The sequence below is a fragment of the Carex rostrata genome, chromosome 28, assembly GCF_964058835.1.
Source record: "Carex rostrata chromosome 28, lpCarRost1.2, whole genome shotgun sequence".
Classification (NCBI taxonomy): Eukaryota; Viridiplantae; Streptophyta; class Magnoliopsida; order Poales; family Cyperaceae; genus Carex; species Carex rostrata.
This window is the reverse complement of record NC_135945.1, coordinates 737,671-756,221: the sequence shown is the minus strand read 5'-3', so window position 1 is coordinate 756,221 and position 18,551 is coordinate 737,671. Positions and strand designations below refer to the sequence as shown.

General features: G+C 32.2%; 1 protein-coding gene across 1 annotated transcript; it reads left to right on the top strand.

The window, feature by feature from the left end:
- Positions 1–2,457: 2,457 nt before the first annotated feature.
- LOC144545895 (trans-resveratrol di-O-methyltransferase-like) lies at positions 2,458–3,779 on the top strand. The gene is made up of 3 exons (XM_078294464.1): positions 2,458–2,807; positions 2,944–3,224; positions 3,411–3,779. Exons 1-3 carry the CDS (start codon positions 2,486–2,488, stop codon positions 3,717–3,719), a joined length of 912 nt encoding a protein of 303 aa, XP_078150590.1. The 5' UTR covers positions 2,458–2,485; the 3' UTR covers positions 3,720–3,779.
- Positions 3,780–18,551: the final 14,772 nt, after the last annotated feature.

Sequence of the window (18,551 nt, the reverse complement as noted above, 5' to 3'; positions counted from 1 at the left end):
GCTATGTGGGGCTTCAAGCCCCGGTTTCTTCCGCTTATTTTGTAAAACAGGGAACTCAGCTACTGTGCCATATATTGTTGTCCATAATACCCTTTTGGCTCATGCTGCTACCTCAAACATGCACAGGAAGAAATATAAGATAATGTTTGCTTCATGCATTTTATTTTACTGCTGGCGTTCTTTATTCAGAATCAAGATTATTATCGGATACACTTACCTATGGTTATTAATTATTTGATAAAATTAGTTGGGTCTAACATTTATTTGGGTTTTTATCCAATCACAGTGAGAATCTGTCTTTTTCTTCTACTTATTATGGATTGACGCTTGGTTGATTTTGTCCTTTCAATACTTAGATTTAGCTGTTATTGACAAGATTATTATCAAATACACTTACCTGTGGTTAGTATTTGACTACAGTTTTATAGACAAAGTTTAACCAAGATTATTCAAAGTTCTACAAGTTTAACTTGATAAAATAAGTATAGAAGAAAGTAAAAGAAAAGGGTATATAATTACGTATCACCAAAACAAGTAAAAGAAAAGGATACATATTTTCCCCTCTAAATTTGTAATATCATATTTACCCTTCTAGATATCAAAAACTCACCAAATTTACCCAATTTATTGCATTTTCTTTTAAAATTTTCTAAATTTATAAAGTACACATCCTTTGTTAAAAAAACAGCACATATGTGAAGTAATTAACAAAGCACCTATAATCAAACATCTTTTTAATTTCCACGGCAACGCGTGGCCGGCACTTAACTAGTATGTATAAATTAATGTCTTTGTTTCTCAACGCTCTTATTATATTACTGCCTCCACTCTGGAAGTAGGGCCCTTGAGGAAATGTTTAGTTTGACCAGGAATGGATGTCCTTTGGCATACATGAGGGGATGTGTCTTCTTAGGGATGTGTTTAGTGTGACCAGAAATGTTTAGTTTATCCACCATTGTAACGATTTATTTATCAAAGGCACGCAGCAATAATCACTACTACAGAACTGCAGACTTTATCGGGTAAAAACTACATGTGCTAACAGATTTTTTACATTTGAGAATTTTAGAGTATTGAGGTTCTACAGTTTACATTTGAGAATTTTACAATATTGAGATTCTACAGTTTACATTTGATAATTTTACAGTATTAAAGTTCTATAGTTTGCATATGTATGTTTTACAGTATGTGTAGTGTTAATTTACATTGTATAGATGCATATATATTAATAATTGAATAAAAAAAATTAAAACTAATTTTAATTTTGGGAAAAAAAATTGATTCAAAAAATATTTGGATTCAAGAAAATTAACGTTGATGCAAAAAAAATTAATTTTGAATAATTTCCATGGTTATATTGAAAAAAACTGCAAGTTTGAGAAGTGGTCCGGTTTTAAAATGTTATAATTGATTATTGATTAACGAGACATTAATTAGTTAAAACTTTTATTTAGATCGAAACTACCAATTTTTGTCTCTACCATTTTATAAAAGAAAATTTCGGAATTATCAGCGCCTCGGAAATATTTAGTACCTCTAAAACTAAGATATAAGTATTTGGATGATAAGATATTAATACTTGAAACTAAGATAGTAATACTTTAATGTGTAACTTGTTATGATTATCCCTTTTCAGTCTTCCAATCGTACTCGCGTCAACCTTCCTCTATTGCAGTAGTGGGGACCCTGTATCAACGTATCAACCTTAACCGATCATCACTGCGTTAACCTTCCTCTAACTTAAATAGTTGACCACATAGGTATAAATATTTGCAATACTTGATATTAATACTTTCAGACGTCAGTAATTGTCATATGTAAACTATACTTGTAAGTATATGTATAAATACTTGTACGTTAAGGTATATATATTTTTGTGATGAAGAGCTTGAAATTATATTATCATCGATCTCATTTAAAAGAGAAAATTGCGTAGAAGATGTTCGTTGTTTTAGATTCGCAAAATTACTCACACATCGTTCAAATATGAATGACATTCAACAGAGAAAAATACTCACCTCTAAAAATGTTTATGGTCTCCGAGGTAGTTTGATTGGTCCTTCAAAGATAATTGTAGTGCGAGTTTGTTTGAGAGATTTAGTTGGGAAGAGAATCAGCAGATTCTGATTCACTTCCTTAATTTTTATTCATTTCTTATTCGATTCAACAGATTCTTACCGATTTTTCCTTCTATGGTCAAATTTATTCAAAAGCTAGCCCAGCCGACAGTCTGTCAATGATAGTGCTTATCATTTAATAATTCATAATTAATTAATTATATGTTACAGGTTGGCAAATATTTCACCGAGTCGCTTATATAAACAGATAACTGGTACCTTGGCTTCTCCATATATTCAGTATATAGCACATATATACAAATGGAGATGACGATAATAAGAAACTCATGCCTAGCTTACATCAGTAGTTTCGCTCTCAAGTGTATTGTGAACCTATCTCCGGGCGCATTAAAGTGTACGGCCAACCCATGCCTTTGCATGAACTCGCTCGTTCCATACCGATCCCACCAGAGAAGGACTCAATGCTTGGCCGCATCATGGCACTTCTTGTTCACCAAGGAATCTTTGCGCAATCCGAAGCAGGCTACCTGCTCACCCCCATCTCAGAGCTCCTTCTCGTTGAGGGCTCCAACATGGGCATCTACGTGCATATGTTAACACAGGTAGACTTCCTCCAAAGTTGGGAACGTCTCAGCGAAGTGTTAACAGATACTGGTACATGCACCCTGTTTGAGAAAACATTTGGCGGGAAACAGTTGTGGGAGTTATCGAAGGAAGAACCCGGCATTGGTAATACTAAATACTATATATGAGGATCACTCTCTTTCTCTCTTTCTCTCTTTCTCTCTCTATGACTGTATATATTTGTGAATTTGCTACCTAATTAATTAATAATTACATTGGAAATTTGAAATGTCCAAACTAGGTAACTTTTTCAACGAGGCAATGACAAGCCAGACCAAGCCGTTAATGAGAGGCTTATTTGCGATCTACCCACATATATTTGATGGCTTACATAGTCTGGTAGACGTCGGTGGGGGCACCGGAGCTGCAGTGAAAATTATTTCCGAAGCCTTTCCCGGATTGAGATGCATTGTATTTGACCTTCCACATGTAGTTGCAGAGGTATCAAAAAATGACTCCTTTGATGTGGTTGGGGGAGATATGTTTGAAAAGATACCTCCCGCTGATGCAATTTTTATCAAGGTCTCTGCATATTCAACCTCATGCTCGAGCTAAATTCACCATTATTATTAATATTTCTTATAATAATTGTTTAATTTTGATAAATTAACCATGAAAATTTGATGTTCTTGTTTATGCAGAAGACACTCTATTATATATACAAATTGAATTAATTAATTAATTACCTTTTTCCAACATGTTTCTCAGAATATTCTTCATGACTGGAGCGACGAGGACTGTGTTCGGATACTAAAGCGATGCAAAGAAGCAATTGAATCCAGAAAACATAATGCTGGGAAGGTCATTGTGGTGGACATCATCATAGATTTAGAGAGTGATGACCCAAAAGAAGTGGAGACTAGTCTTTTGTTCGACATTGACATGATGTGTTGCTTTGGGTCGAAGGAACGTTACAAGAAGGAATGGCATGATATCATACTGGCATCAGGATATTCTGATTACAAGATATATCCTGCTAGGGTGGGTACTGATGCTGTTATTGAACTCTATCCATGAATTTCTGTTATAATAAAGAAGACCAGTGGTGGGAGAGGATAATAAAACGATGTTTTATTTCATGCAGTTTTCAAATTAAGTTTAAAGTTATTTCCCATGTATTTATTTTCAATAAAGCTTCAATTACAGCAACTTTGCATCAATTGGCTCTTAATTGCAAGCCTTTGAACAGGGTTTGGTCTGCTTATAAACTTAACTAATAATAATTATTAATTTTTGGTGTTTAATTAGAAAAAGAAATATGACTGGTACAAAAGTATTACAAAAGCTCACTCATCCGAAGTTCTTCAACATTTTCTCCATGAATTCACAAAACCAGTGCCGTCGCATCCTTTGTTGGCCAGGCGCTGCCACCACTATCCCCACACTTGTATATGACGATAGAACTGCGAGCCCTACAATGCTGCAGATCGCACAGCCTCCTCATTTCTTTTCCTTCATTCCCTTGATTTTCCCAGGGTTTAACTGAAGATGAAGGGAACTTTTCAATTTTTTTACTCGGGATAACAACTACATAACAACACATCGAAGACGTTTAAATTTGCCATAGATAACAGTTCATTATCCATTGCTAATTGCCCCGTAGTAAAGGTATATCTATCACAAACGGTTAGTAACTGTTTGTGAATACATCCTTCACCAACAGTTCATTAGATAAAACCGATGGTTAATGATGTATTTTGTATTAGAATTCACAAAGAATTCATTTTCCGTTCCTTCTATAATGAACCGTTGGTTAAATTTTTATTCACTAAAAATGTTTATTTTGTATTAGATCGTTGGTGAAGGATGTATTCACGAACTGAATATGTCAACACCGACTGTTTTCCTTAATGAACCGTTGGTGAATATGTCATTACCAAATGTTTTCTTTGTGAACCGTTGGTGATCTAGGTTTAATTCTTGCTGGGCTCGGTTTAATTTTTTGCCATCTGTGCATTGAGCAACGCATGCATCTTGTGCCTTGAGCAACGCATGCATCTGAATACTCCAATTGTCATAATTCGACTTGATGAGTCGTGGCAATGGTATCAGCCCCAGTGATGTACTCCTAGCGTTCATCATAGCTCTGATACCAATTTCATAAAAAAAAAAATGTGCCTTTAATGAAGAGAAAACAATAACTCAATTTCCGTTCTATTAATTTCCAAACATATTTTCTTCTCTTACATCATTCAGAAAATACAACTCTGTTAAAGACTCTTAATATCAAAACAAACTCCTAAAATTAGTACACAAAATAAATGTAAAAACAAAATTCTAAACAACAACACTTAAACATGACCCTTGATAATAAAACTACCATAACTTATTATAGGGCACTCCAAATGACTTAAAACAAGAACCATATGAAACTAGACTAGAAAACATGTCAAAAACAAAATTTGTTTTAGAATAGCATCCTTAAACTCAAACATTGCTCCCTTGAACTCAAACATTTTCCATCTTTCATTCCAATCATCATCTTGTAATTTTCAACTAGCACCGTTGGTAGCGGTTTTGTAAAGATATCCGCCACTTGGTCACAACTCGCAATATGACTCATTCGCACATTACCTTCCTTCACATGTTACCTAATAAAATGAAAATTGAAATTTGACATTGAAAAAAATATTATTCCTAAAGTTTTATTTGATTTATATAACTCATATGATTTTATATAAAGTATAAAATTTAAATGGTATTGATTGTATGAAAATTATCTAAATTATTTTGTTTCAAGATGATTTGAATATTATCTATTTGATTTGATTTGATTATCATCTCTTATGTCTCGTTCGATTTGAATATTATTCATTTGAATTCTGAGGACTAAATTTTTGAGGAGGGGAGAATTGTAACACCCCATAATTTAAATTATTGTATATATTTTGGGCTTATTTATAAAAAAACATTTAGGAGGTGAAATGTAACATCCCATAATTTTTTAGGAGGTGAAATGTATAAAACTACAAAACTCAAATAAATTTAAAAAAACAAACGTGGCACTAAGGCCACACGGCCTAAGCTTGTGTTGCCATATATTTTCTAGGATAAGTACTAGTCAGTTAGGGGTTACAACGATTGATGCATTAATGAATGAAGACTTGATGATGCTTCTGCTTTCTCCTTTTGGTCAATAAAATTTTTGGGCTTATTTGATTGAGTTCAGATCTAGTGAAGTAACTCAATTTTTGAGTTTTAAATCTGGACCGTCTGATTTAAATCTGTGATAATCTATCTGAAGTAGAATGCGCACATCTCGAAAGATGAATTCGAATCGCGAAACAATATCGAGCGATGGATTTAAATCGGACGGTTCCCATCCAAAACTCAAAGATTGGGTTACTTTAGGGGATATGGACCCTATTTGAGTGGGGCCATAGTTATCTCATCTTTTTTTAATGGTCTGTGGACCTGATTTCTCCCAACTACTATGTCGACCCCTTCATTAAAAACGGGTCTGGCTCAGAAGAATTTATATCACTCTGAAGGTAGCTCACCCGTTTGACTTTGAATTCGGCCTGTTCATTAAATATTGCCATTGATTTAAAGCATCTTGTCAATTTTTAGATAAGTTAAAGGTCAGGAATGTCTTTGATTTAGATCGAAGGGCCCAATAAAAACAGGATATCCGTATTTTTTTTTTTAGAATACAGATACATATCGGATATTAATCGAATACGGATATGAATCGGATATTAATTGGATACGGATACATGTTGGATATTATCATATCCGAATATGGATACGGATATAATACGGATTTTTAATTCTAAAAATATATATAATTAACTTGTTATGTAGTTTCAAAACATATATCTATTTAACTAAAATTCATCCCAACATCACAATATTTTAATCAATATATACCAAGAAAAAATCATTTTATCTAGACATATGTAATTCTAAAAATTAAATTAAGAATTAATATCGCACGACCTGGAATTAAATAATAATTGAAACTAATATCTAAAATTAAAATAAAATCAAATTAGACCCGTTTGAATCCCAAAAATTCTTAATAATTTGCGTCTCTTATTTAGATAATATCATGTTAATGCCTATACTATATACAGAACAGTAAATTGAATTAAGAAAAGAATACGAATAATTATCCGAATTCATATCCATTTTTCAGACTAAAATTGAATCCGAATCAGTATCCACATATTATGTATCTGTATTCATATTCGTATCCGACAATCCGAATGCGAAAAATTTGGATTGATTTTCTACGTGAAGCTTTTCTTGAATATTAGTTGAATGTTGAATGATTATAATATATGGATGTAAAATTTCGGGTAAAAAAATTCGGATTGATTTTCTACGTGATGTTTTTCTTGAATATTAATTTGTTGAATGTTGAATTCGGAATGATTATAAAATATTAAAATATGGATGTTTTTCTTGAATATTAATTTGTTGAATGTTGAATGATTATAATTGTATATGGATGTAATATTTCGAGTAACGGGTTGGTTTCCTACATGAAGTTTTCCATGCTATATATATTAAATTTTGTACAACAGTTCTCCAAATTTTATTAATTCTACTTGTAAAATGTTGGTATGTCTAAAATATCCTGTGTTATATACCTTCGTTCTGCAGAGTACTTTTGGCGTTAAAATGGTTAATGAATGATTAATTCATTGGGTCCATTGCGTTTGGAACTTCATCTTTTGATTGGGCCCATTTTGTTCCTCATTTTGATCTGTAGAACCCAAAGAACATCTTTTAAGTTTGAATCTGAACCGTTCATTAAATATTGGGACGTGATATGAGTACCCGCACTCTCATCCCCCCAATTTTATTTGTTTAATCTCATCCACATTTCTCATGATCTATAAAGAATTTTGCGAATCTATAACCACGAACGTCTTCTACGCAATTTTATCTTTCAAATGAGATCCATAATAACATACTTTCGAACTCGTTATTGTAGGGAATTTCATGTGTATGCCTATGTGGTGATAATTTAAAAATTTTCCTATCACCACTTGACTCAATACACAAAGAACGTTATTTATATGACAATAGCAAACAAGAAACTTCTGAATAGTTTCATTAAGCACCTAATGTGTACTAAATAAAAATAAATAAATTTATTCATTTCTTATACAAGAGGAGATAATAATTTATACCTAAAGAAGTTGTCAAATCTCTTGTTAGAGAGAAGTCGATTTCCCTTCTAGATCTCTTGGAACCGCCTTTCTCTTGAAAGCACCTCTTGGTTCACCTTGAACCTAAACAACGAACTACCACACCTCTTAGATAGATGGATGTGGAATTCAAGGCTTAGATACAACCACCTCTTGATCTTTAAATCAACAAACTATTTGATTTCTTGGTGGCTAAACCTAACAAGAGAAGATGAGAGAGCAAGTTTCTCAACTTTCGGTCAAGGAGAAAGGAAAAACGTGGCTGCTCAAAGGGGCTGATTTTGGCAAGGGTTATAGGCAGAAAATTAGCATTTTTTCTCCAAAATGAGCCCCCTTAAATAGGCAAGGGTTAGGGCAACCCTTTGTGTAAGGTTTGAATCAATTACACAAATGCCACTAGCCTTGTTTAGCCATCTCATGCTCTCTTTAATCTCATCTTATGGTTGGTTCAATAAATTAATTTATGAACAAATAATATTATTCATATTATTCTATTATACAATATTTATATTATTCTTATAATGTATTCAAACATTATACCAAATAATATTTGCATAACTTCATAAATTTATTTATGGTCTAAGCATGTCATATTATGACATTTTATTTTAGCATTTCATAACATGTATTTTATCTTATACATCATTATGAAATGTAAAATACTTGTTGTTTCTCTTCAGTTGGTGTGACCGTATAGAGGATCTATGTCATCTTGGCAATAATATAAAACTTTATATTATTGACTATAAGAGGTTCTATCATTACATTATAGTTATCCAGACGACATAGTAATCATTTACTTAATCCACTAATTTTGTGTCTATCCTTGTCACATGATATTATGAATAATATGCAAAATAGGATCGTGTCATTTTTGCATTATATTCGTTTTCTTGGTCTCTCAAGTGAATTATAATTATAACTACATCAGTTATATTGCATGCGATATAATTCCACTTTACCAAGGGGCCCAGTAATATCATAACTCAAATTGAGAGACAATGATAATATTAACATATAGATTTCTCTCGCACAAGTTGTACACAACGAACTGCTATTTTATTCCTATCATAAGATAGTATTTAAATAGCAATCACATTATATGCTTCTCATGTGAAAAACCTACACATCTCATATTTAAGATTCTAAAGACACAATGGAAACATTAATGACACAAAACACAATCCATATAATGTTTCATTCATTTAGGTCATGTTCAATATATAAAATACACATTTTATATATTCATGTAATTAAATGATAATCCTTTATCAACATTTATAGAACTTCAATGTACTTTAATCTACATGACAATCTTCCTTGGTAATTAATGTTCCTCCTTAATTACCACAATTGTGAACTTATTTAGTGATTAAATGTTTCTCATCTTAGGAGTTCTATGATTCAAGACCAAGAGCATCTTCTTGAATACTTCCAAAGATATAACATATAAATCTCAAGGAACAAGAATAATAATATTCGTAATAAAATCATGAACAACACATAAATTATTATTAAAAGATAACTTTCAAAACACACATCCTTCAGTCTCCCACTTGTTTTTAAAGTTTCTCATATACATAATAAATGCATAAAATCTAAAACTAGAAGTCATTTTTAGTCTTCAAGCCAATCTCCATGATCTTGTAGATCTATGGACTCGAAATGAATTTCGCTTTTGGCTTGTGATAAGGCTTAGTGAAAGGATCAGCTGTGTTGCTGTTGGTGTCAACCCATAACAATGAAATTTTGCCTTCTTCTATCATCTGGGTCTGTCATAAAACTAGCATCAGTGTAGCCTTTTACAATGAGCTCTCTTTGACCACCATAGACAAGAAACTTATTCTTGATCCTTTTCAGGTACCTAAGAATATTCTTGACCGTAGTCCAATGATCAGGACCAGGTGAAGCTTGATGACTACTTGTCATGCTCAGAGCATACGCGACATCGGGTCTTGTGCTAGTCATAACATACATGATGGAACCTATGGCTGAAGCATAGGGAACATTCTTCATGTATTCAATGTCTTTGCATGCTATTGCACACTGTGACTTGCTAAGTTGCACAGACATACTCATTGGTACATTTCCTTTCTTAGACTTTTCTATATGGAACCTTTCCAAGATTTTGTCAATATACATATTTTGACTTAGACCAATGAGCCTACGAGACCTATCTCTATATATCTTAATCCCTAAGATATATTGAGCCTCGCCCATGTCCTTCATTGAAAAGATTGTTTTCAATGAGTTCTTTGTTTGCTCCATCAAAGATTTTTCATTCCCCATTAGCAATATGTCATCGACATATAAGACAAAGAATATGATATGGCTCCCACTAACCTTCTTGTATACACAAGGTTCTTCCTTACTTTGAATGAATTCGAGAGTTTTTACCTCTTCATCAAAGCGCTTGTTCCAACTCCTTGATGCTTGCTTCAAGCCATAAATGGCTCTCTGAAGCTTGCACACTTTGCCACTATTTTTCGGATCTTCAAAACCTTGAGGCTGTACCATGTACACATCCTCATCCAATTTTCCATTTAGGAAAGCTGTTTTGACATCCAATTGCCATATTTCATAATCATGAAATGCGGCAATAGCTAGCATAATCCGAATTGATTTAAACATAGCAACTGGCGAAAAGGTTTCATCATAGTCAGTCCCTTGGATTTGACTAAAACCTTTTGCTACAAGTCTTGCCTTGTAGGTTGTCATGTTACCATTCATGTCCATCTTGCTCTTGAAAACCCATTTGTTTCAAATGGCTTTCTTTCCTCCAGGAAGATCTACCAAGTTTCATACTTGGTTGTCATACATGAATTGTATTTCGGATCCCATGGCTTCTTGCCATGCTTTGGAGTCTTTTCTTTCCATTGCTTCTTCGTAGGTCAAGGGATCTTTGGTATCTATTACCAAGACTTCATGAAGACCCATGTAAAATTCAGGTCTTCTTCTATCCCTTGTCGACCTTCTAAGCTTTTTATATTCTTGTGACTCATATTGAGCTTCTTGAACTTCTTCCATAATTTCTTGCGGAATAGATTCATGCTCAATTCGAGTTAAGGGAATAATATTACTTGTACTCCCACTGATTAAAAGAGCTTCGTGTGATATTTCATGATCATCTTGAATTTCATTCATATCATGATCACTCACTTGTAGGTCTTCTTGAGTTTCCTCAAGTGTCATCCTACTACCACCGCTTTTGATTCTTTCGAGAAACTCCTTCTCTAAGAATGTTGCACCATTTTTAACGAATATAGTATTCGTTGGCTTGTGCCAAAAACTATACCCTTGGGTATCCAATGAAGAAGCATTTACCCGCTTTGGGTTCAAGTTTTGTTGAGATCATATGCTTGACGTATGCCTGACAACCCCAAATTTTGAGAAAATATATGTTGGGTGGTTTGCCCATCCACAACTTATGTGGAGTTTTCTCGACGGATTTTGATGGAACAATATTTAGTGTATGAGCCGCAGTTTGGAGTGCATGACCCCAAAAATATAAAGGTAGTTCCGTTTGACACATCATTGAACGAATCATATCAAGTAAGGTTCGATTTCTCCTCTCGGAAACACCATTCCACTATGGTGTCCCGGATGGAGTAAGTTGTGGTATAATGCCACAGTCTTTCAAATATGTGTTAAACTCATTGCTCAAGTATTCTCCTCCACGATCAGTTCGTAGAGCCTTAATTCTCTTGTCAAGTTGGTTCTCTACTTCATTCTTGTATTCTTTGAATTTCTCAAAGGATTCACTCTTGTTCTTCATAAGATACACATAGCCAAATCGGTTGTGATCATCTATAAAGGTAATGAAGTACTTATAACCATCTCTTGCACTAGTACTAATTGGACCACATACATCAGAATGTATCAATTCCAATAAGTTATTTGATCTCTCACCTTTCTTCTTGAATGGTGATTTGGTCATCTTTTCAGTTAAACAAGATTCACATGTTTCAATTGCTTCTCCATCACACAAATCTAGAAGATTTGCTTGCTACAATTTCTTTATGCGTTTCTCGTTTATGTGACCAAGGCGATAGTGCCACAAGAGTGTCTCATTTGTTTGAGACATCTTGAGTCTCTTGTTATTGATGTTCAACATATGTTTATCATCATCTAAATCAAGCAAATATAATCCATTTGAAATGAAAACATTTGCATAAAATAGATCGTTCTTCTTAATAACTATACGTGAGTTATTTATTACAAAACAAAAAATCTTCTGCATCCAAACATGATACAGAAATAATGTTTCGAAAAATAGAAGTAACATAATAAACATCCTTTAAATTTAAACATAAACCACTAGATAAATGAAGATCAAGAGTGCCAACAGTAACCGCAGGGATACTTGCACCATTCCTAATCTTCAATACAACTTCTCCTTTCGAGAGAGATCTCCTATCCCTTAGTGCTTGCACATTAGAAACTAAGTGAGCACATGATCCGGTATCAATTACCCAATCTTGGATAGTTGTGGCTAAATTTAAATTTAATTCAATAACAAGTATACCTTTAAGGCGTTCAATCTTGCCTTCATCCAAGTCACACTTGTACTTGGTGCAATTCGTTTTGAAATGTCCCTTTTCATGGCAATAGAAGCATTCAGTGTTGAAACTAGGAGAGTTCTTAACCTTGCTTCCCTTAGAGGTGCTCACTTGAGCCCCTCCACTTTTGCCCTTGAATAAGGAACGCGCCTTACTTGTTTTGCTTTTATTCTTGTCAATCTTCTTGCTACTTGACGCGATGGTCAAGACAGATTTCTCCTTTATCTTTCCCATGTCATTAGCAAGGGGGTGTTTTTCGACCATAGAACGCAGAAAATTAGGAAGTGTAGACATAACTACAAAATTCATTTTAAGGGTATTTGTTAGTGTTCATGAATTTATAAATTTGTATTAACAAAAATTAAAGTTTGTCCGTTTTGTTAATCACTCAAGACCCTTTTCAAATACATAGACTCATCTAAGATATTTGTCCAGGTAGGTATCATTTACCAATCATAACCTTTAAGTAAAAACTTAACTTTATGACTTTTGTCGTTTTCATTAAGAAAGAATAATCCAATTTCTTAATAAAACTCTCTTTCCCAAAACCCAAGCCTAGATCTTGGTGATTTGTTATAAGAAAACTCATTTTATTGGTCAACAAGCATGAAGAAGTTATTTCCACATAATGAATAAGAAGATGTGCCTCACACAACTCCCACTCATTTATGGCTTAACAACAAATTCATGTAAGTTCCACAATTTCTAGCAATTAAGATCACACTCATGCTTATTCCTAATTACTAGCTTAAAGTGGATAAAATGAGAAGGAAAGATATTCTTAAATTTTTCATGGACTTAGCAAATATATGATAATTTTGGTAGGTCATGTATTCATACAAACAATACCTATCATATCCATAAAAATTATGTCATATATTTACAAGCTTTGTGGGTTGTATGGCTCCCGCTTGCATTCTTGTAGCTCTATCAATCACCTTCATGAAAGATACTATTCTAAGCTACAAGCATCCACCCATTTATCATTCTATCTTTAGAACTACTATAAAATAAAATGAAATTTACATTTAGAATTATCCAATCCTAAATTCTATGTGGCATGCAAGCCATGAATGAATTAATACATAAATGGCAACCTAACATCTTTGCCATAATTTAATTATTCTAATTAATTTTCAATGGGCACCTTAGGCTGCATTACAAACATGCATACACATCATTCATTACAACCCACAAGGCATTGAAAATCTTGAGCCATACAAACCCACAATCCTCCTGCAAAACAAAATTAGTACACATGTGCAATCTTGCCGCACTATTCAATCTTATTTAGTTAAGCCTATATCTCTCAATTTCTTAATTCATCTAAATCATTTTAAATCCTAAAAATGATTTCAATTGAATAAACATTTATTCATTAAATGTCATTTATTGTCAATAAAATATCATTAATGTCATTAATTATCATTTATTGTCAATTAATTATCATTAATGTCATTAACTCATTCTTAATTGCCATTATAGCTAATTAAAACCTTTAATGTCATTAATTCATAATTAATTCGTCCTTAATCTGTCCTAAATTTGAATGAGATCTAATATTACAGATTTTGCACAATAGCCCTTGTGAAAAATTAATATTCCAAGATGGTAAGACCAAAAGTTATAAAATTTCCAATTTTGGTCTGCTGCGCACTAGTCAATGTTTTCTATGCCCAAGATTATGTGATTCGAAATAAAATTCAAACCATACATTTTTGAAAACTAGACTTAAACACCTTTCTGGAAATATAAAGAACACAAAAAAATATTTATTAGTTTGTGAGAAAATTTCATTTCAATCTCGGGATCCATTTCTGAAAACAGATTGTAGTTGTCTCTGTAATTTTTTAATTTCACACAAAATTCGTAATATTTTTGTATTGCAAAATATAGTTTTTCAGAAACTAGTCTTCCCTATCTTTCTAATGATAGGTGGCACACAAAAATCCATTCAGCCAAATTCTAGATATGATATTTTGAATCTTAACAAAAACAGAAAAAACAGAGCACAGAAAAAACTGCGCTGTACCTGTTTTGTTATTTTTGTTTATCTTAATAAAACGGTCTAAACTCCCTGTTTTATTTTAGAATCTCCATCTAAATATCATAAACTAATGTAGGAATTTTAGATCCACAAAAATTCTTGATTCAAACAGTACCAAAATAATTTAATGCCTTAAGAACAAAATTTGACAGATCTATGAACAAGAACCTTGAGAGATAGTTAACTAAACACTTGTGCAATTAAATTAGCACTAATTAAATAGTATAATTGTCATAAAAATAAACCAAAGCTCTGATACCACTGTAGGGAATTTCATGTGTATGCCTATGTGGTGAGAATTTAAAATTTTTCCTATCACCACTTGACTCAATACACAAAAAACGTTATTTATATGACAATAGCAAATAAGAAACTTCTTAATAGTTTCATTAAACACCTAATGTGTACTAAATAAAAATAAATAAATTTATTCATTTCTTATACAAGAGGAGATAATAATTTATACCTAAAGAGATTGTCAAATCTCTTGTTAGAGAGAAGTCGATTTCCCTTCTAGATCTCTTGGAACCGCCGTTCTCTTGAAAGCACCTCTTGGTTCACCTTGAACCTAAACAACGAACTACCACACCTCTTAGATAGATGGATGTGGAGTTCAAGGCTTAGATACAACCACCTCTTGATCTTTAAATCAACAAACTATTTGATTTCTTGGTGGCTAAACCTAACAAGAGAAGATGAGAGAGCAAACTTTTCAACTTTCGGTCAAGGAGAAAGGAAAAACGTGGCTGCTCAAAGGGGTTGATTTTGGCAAGGGTTATAGGCAGAAAATTAGCATTTTTTCTCCAAAATGAGCCCCCTTAAATAGGCAAGGGTTAGGGCAACCCTTTGTGTAAGGTTTGAATCAATTACACAAATGCCACTAGCCTTGTTTAGCCATCTCATGCTCTCTTTAATCTCATCTTATGGTTGGTTCAATAAATTAATTTATGAACAAATAATATTATTCATATTATTCTATTATACAATATTTATATTATTCTTATAATGTATTCAAACATTATACCAAATAATATTTGCATAACTTCATAAATTTATTTATGGTCTAAGCTGTCATATTATGACATTTTATTTTTGCATTTCATAACATGTATTTTATCTTATACATCATTATGAAATGTAAAATACTTGTTGTTTCTCTTCAGTTCGTGTGACCGTATAGAGGATCTATGTCATCTTGGCAATAATATAAAACTTTATATTATTGACTATAAGAGGTTCTATCATTACATTATAGTTATCCAAACGACATAGTAATCATTTACTTAATCCACTAATTTTGTGTCTATCCTTGTCACATGATATTATGAATAATATGCAAAATAGGATCGTGTCATTTTTGCATTATATTCATTTTCTTGGTCTCTCAAGTGAATTATAATTATAACTACATCAGTTATATTGCATGCGATATAATTCCACTTTACCAAGGGGCCCAGTAATATCATAACTCAAATTGAGGGACAATGATAATATTAACATATAGATTTCTCCCGCACAAGTTGTACACAACGAACTGCTATTTTATTCCTATCATAAGATAGTATTTAAAAAGGAATCACATTATATGCTTCTCATGTGAAAAACCTACACATCTCATATCTAAGATTCTAAAGACACAATGGAAACATTAATGACACAAAACACAATCCATATAATGTTCCATTCATTTAGGTCATGTTCAATATATAAAATACACATTTTATATATTCATGTAATTAAATGATAATCCTTTATCAACATTTATAGAACTTCAATGTACTTTAATCTACATGACAATCTTCCTTGGTAATTAATGTTCCTCCTTAATTACCACGATTGTGAACTTATTTAGTGATTAAATGTTTCTCATCTTAGGAGTTCTATGATTCAAGACCAAGAGCATCTTCTTGAATACTTCCAAAGATATAACATATAAATCTCAAGGAACAAGAATAATAATATTCGTAATAAAATCATGAACAACACATAAATTATTATTAAAAGATAACTTTCAAAACACACATCCTTCAGTTATCACACAAGTATTTATACCTCGTCATTTAAGTATTTATACTTAGTATTTTTCACATATGACACTGCTGATATTTAAAAGTATTAATATCAAGTATTATAAGTATTTATACCTATGCACGGAAGTATTTATACTTATGTGGTCAACTATTTTTGTTAGAGAAAAGTTGACGCAGGAACGATTAGGGAAATGTGATGCGATGATGCGGGATCCATAATTAGGGATAAAATACTTACAAGTATAGGTATAAATACTTGCACGATGAGGTATAAATACTTGTGTGACGATGAATCCGAAAGTACGTCATTATGGATCTCATTTGAAAGATAAAATTGCGTAGAATACGTTCATGGTTTTAGATTCGCAAAATTCATCATAGAACATGAGAAATGTGAAAGATATTGAAAAAAAAACCCCACCTCTAAAAACGTGTATAATTCTTCTCCCATGTAGTTTGAGTGGTCCCTCTATATAGTTATATCAAGTTAGACATGCAAATATTAATATCTCAATTTGCAAGTATTAATTTATTATCTTCCAAGTATTTATACCCATGAATTTAATTAAACTTGGAAGATCACAGTGTTATGAATAAATTTAATTAAACTAATTAAGTTAGTTTATGGGAAGTTAAAATATGTTTAAGAGATGGGGGTACAATGCGGGTACTGGAGTGTGGGGATTGAAATAATTATTCTTAAATATTAGCACGAATATTAAAAGTGTATCATAAATTCTTTAATGGATCCAAATTGATTTTGGTTTGAATAAAATGATTCCAATCTAAATTCACTATTTCCGTTACTCGGCCAATCACTCGATCAAACGCGACCGCCCTAGGCTTTAAGATTTGTATATGATTTAGAATGATTTTAGATCTAGCAATTTGTACAGATGAACATAAAAGCGGGTATAAAATACAATTGTGTGAGTCGCTTTCCAAAATAAAACTATATCTATTATTAGTTACAATATATTTTAGGATTATGATAATTGTCCCCCCACTTTTATTCTTCCATTTATGTTCGCACTTAACTTTCATAACTATCTTGGAAACCACAAAAGTTCCAGCACTGATTTTTTTTTTCTAAAGTATTAATCTCAATGTACAGAAGTATTTATATCTAAGAACATAAGTATTTATACATGTATGATGAATTATTTTTACATAAATAATTCTCTCCAACAAAATCTCAAATTACATGGAGGACCATACACGTTTTTAGAGGTGAGTTTTTTTCTTCATTCAATCTCGTCGACAATTCTAGCAATCTATAAGGAATTTTTACAAATCTAAAACCACGAACATCTTCTACGTAATTTTTTATTTCAAATGAGATTCATGATGACATACTTTCGGACTCATTATCACACAAGTATTTATACCTCATTATGCAAGTATTTACACCTATACTTAAAAGTATTTTTATATATGACACTGACTGACATATGAAAGTATTAATATCAAGTATTATAAGTATTTATACCTATGTAAAAAATACTTGAATAATCACCTCGTATACGTTTATCGTGATAAATATTTTTTTGTATGAATAAATAATTAATGGGGTCCATAGTACAACCTCTAATTTTAGAAGTGGACCCTCTAATTTTAGAAATGTTTAAATAATTAGTAGAGATCAAAGTACAATCTTTAAATAATTATCACTTTTCTTATTTAACGTGGACCCTCTAATTTTAGAAATATTTAAATATTTAGTGGGGACTATAATACAATCTTTCTAAATTGTAGGTGTGGGAATAGAGGGGGGCATAGAAGTGTGGGGATGAATATAATTATTCTATATATTATCTCATTTTTTTCATAAGTTTTTTTTGTAAAAATATTGGTTAAATTAAACACTTATTTACAACGGTTCGTTTCCAAATAATCAGGCTAAAACAATCGCACCATTAGAATTCCTATTGGGATTCTATATGTGGAGTTGTGGACCGCTTCATTAAAACGGGCCTGGCTCAGGCCTCAGCAGAATTTATATCACTTAAGGAAGCTCACCGTTTGAGTTTGAATTCGGCCTGCTCATTAAATAT

Excerpts from the sequence above, each read along its gene's own strand:
- LOC144545895 (XM_078294464.1), top strand. The coding sequence starts at position 2,486 with ATGCCTTTGCATGAACTCGCTCGTTCCATACCGATCCCACCAGAGAAG. Across the intron at positions 2,808-2,943 it reads GAAGGAAGAACCCGGCATTG|GTAACTTTTTCAACGAGGCA; the intron begins GTAATACTAAAT and ends TGTCCAAACTAG. Across the intron at positions 3,225-3,410 it reads CTGATGCAATTTTTATCAAG|AATATTCTTCATGACTGGAG; the intron begins GTCTCTGCATAT and ends CATGTTTCTCAG.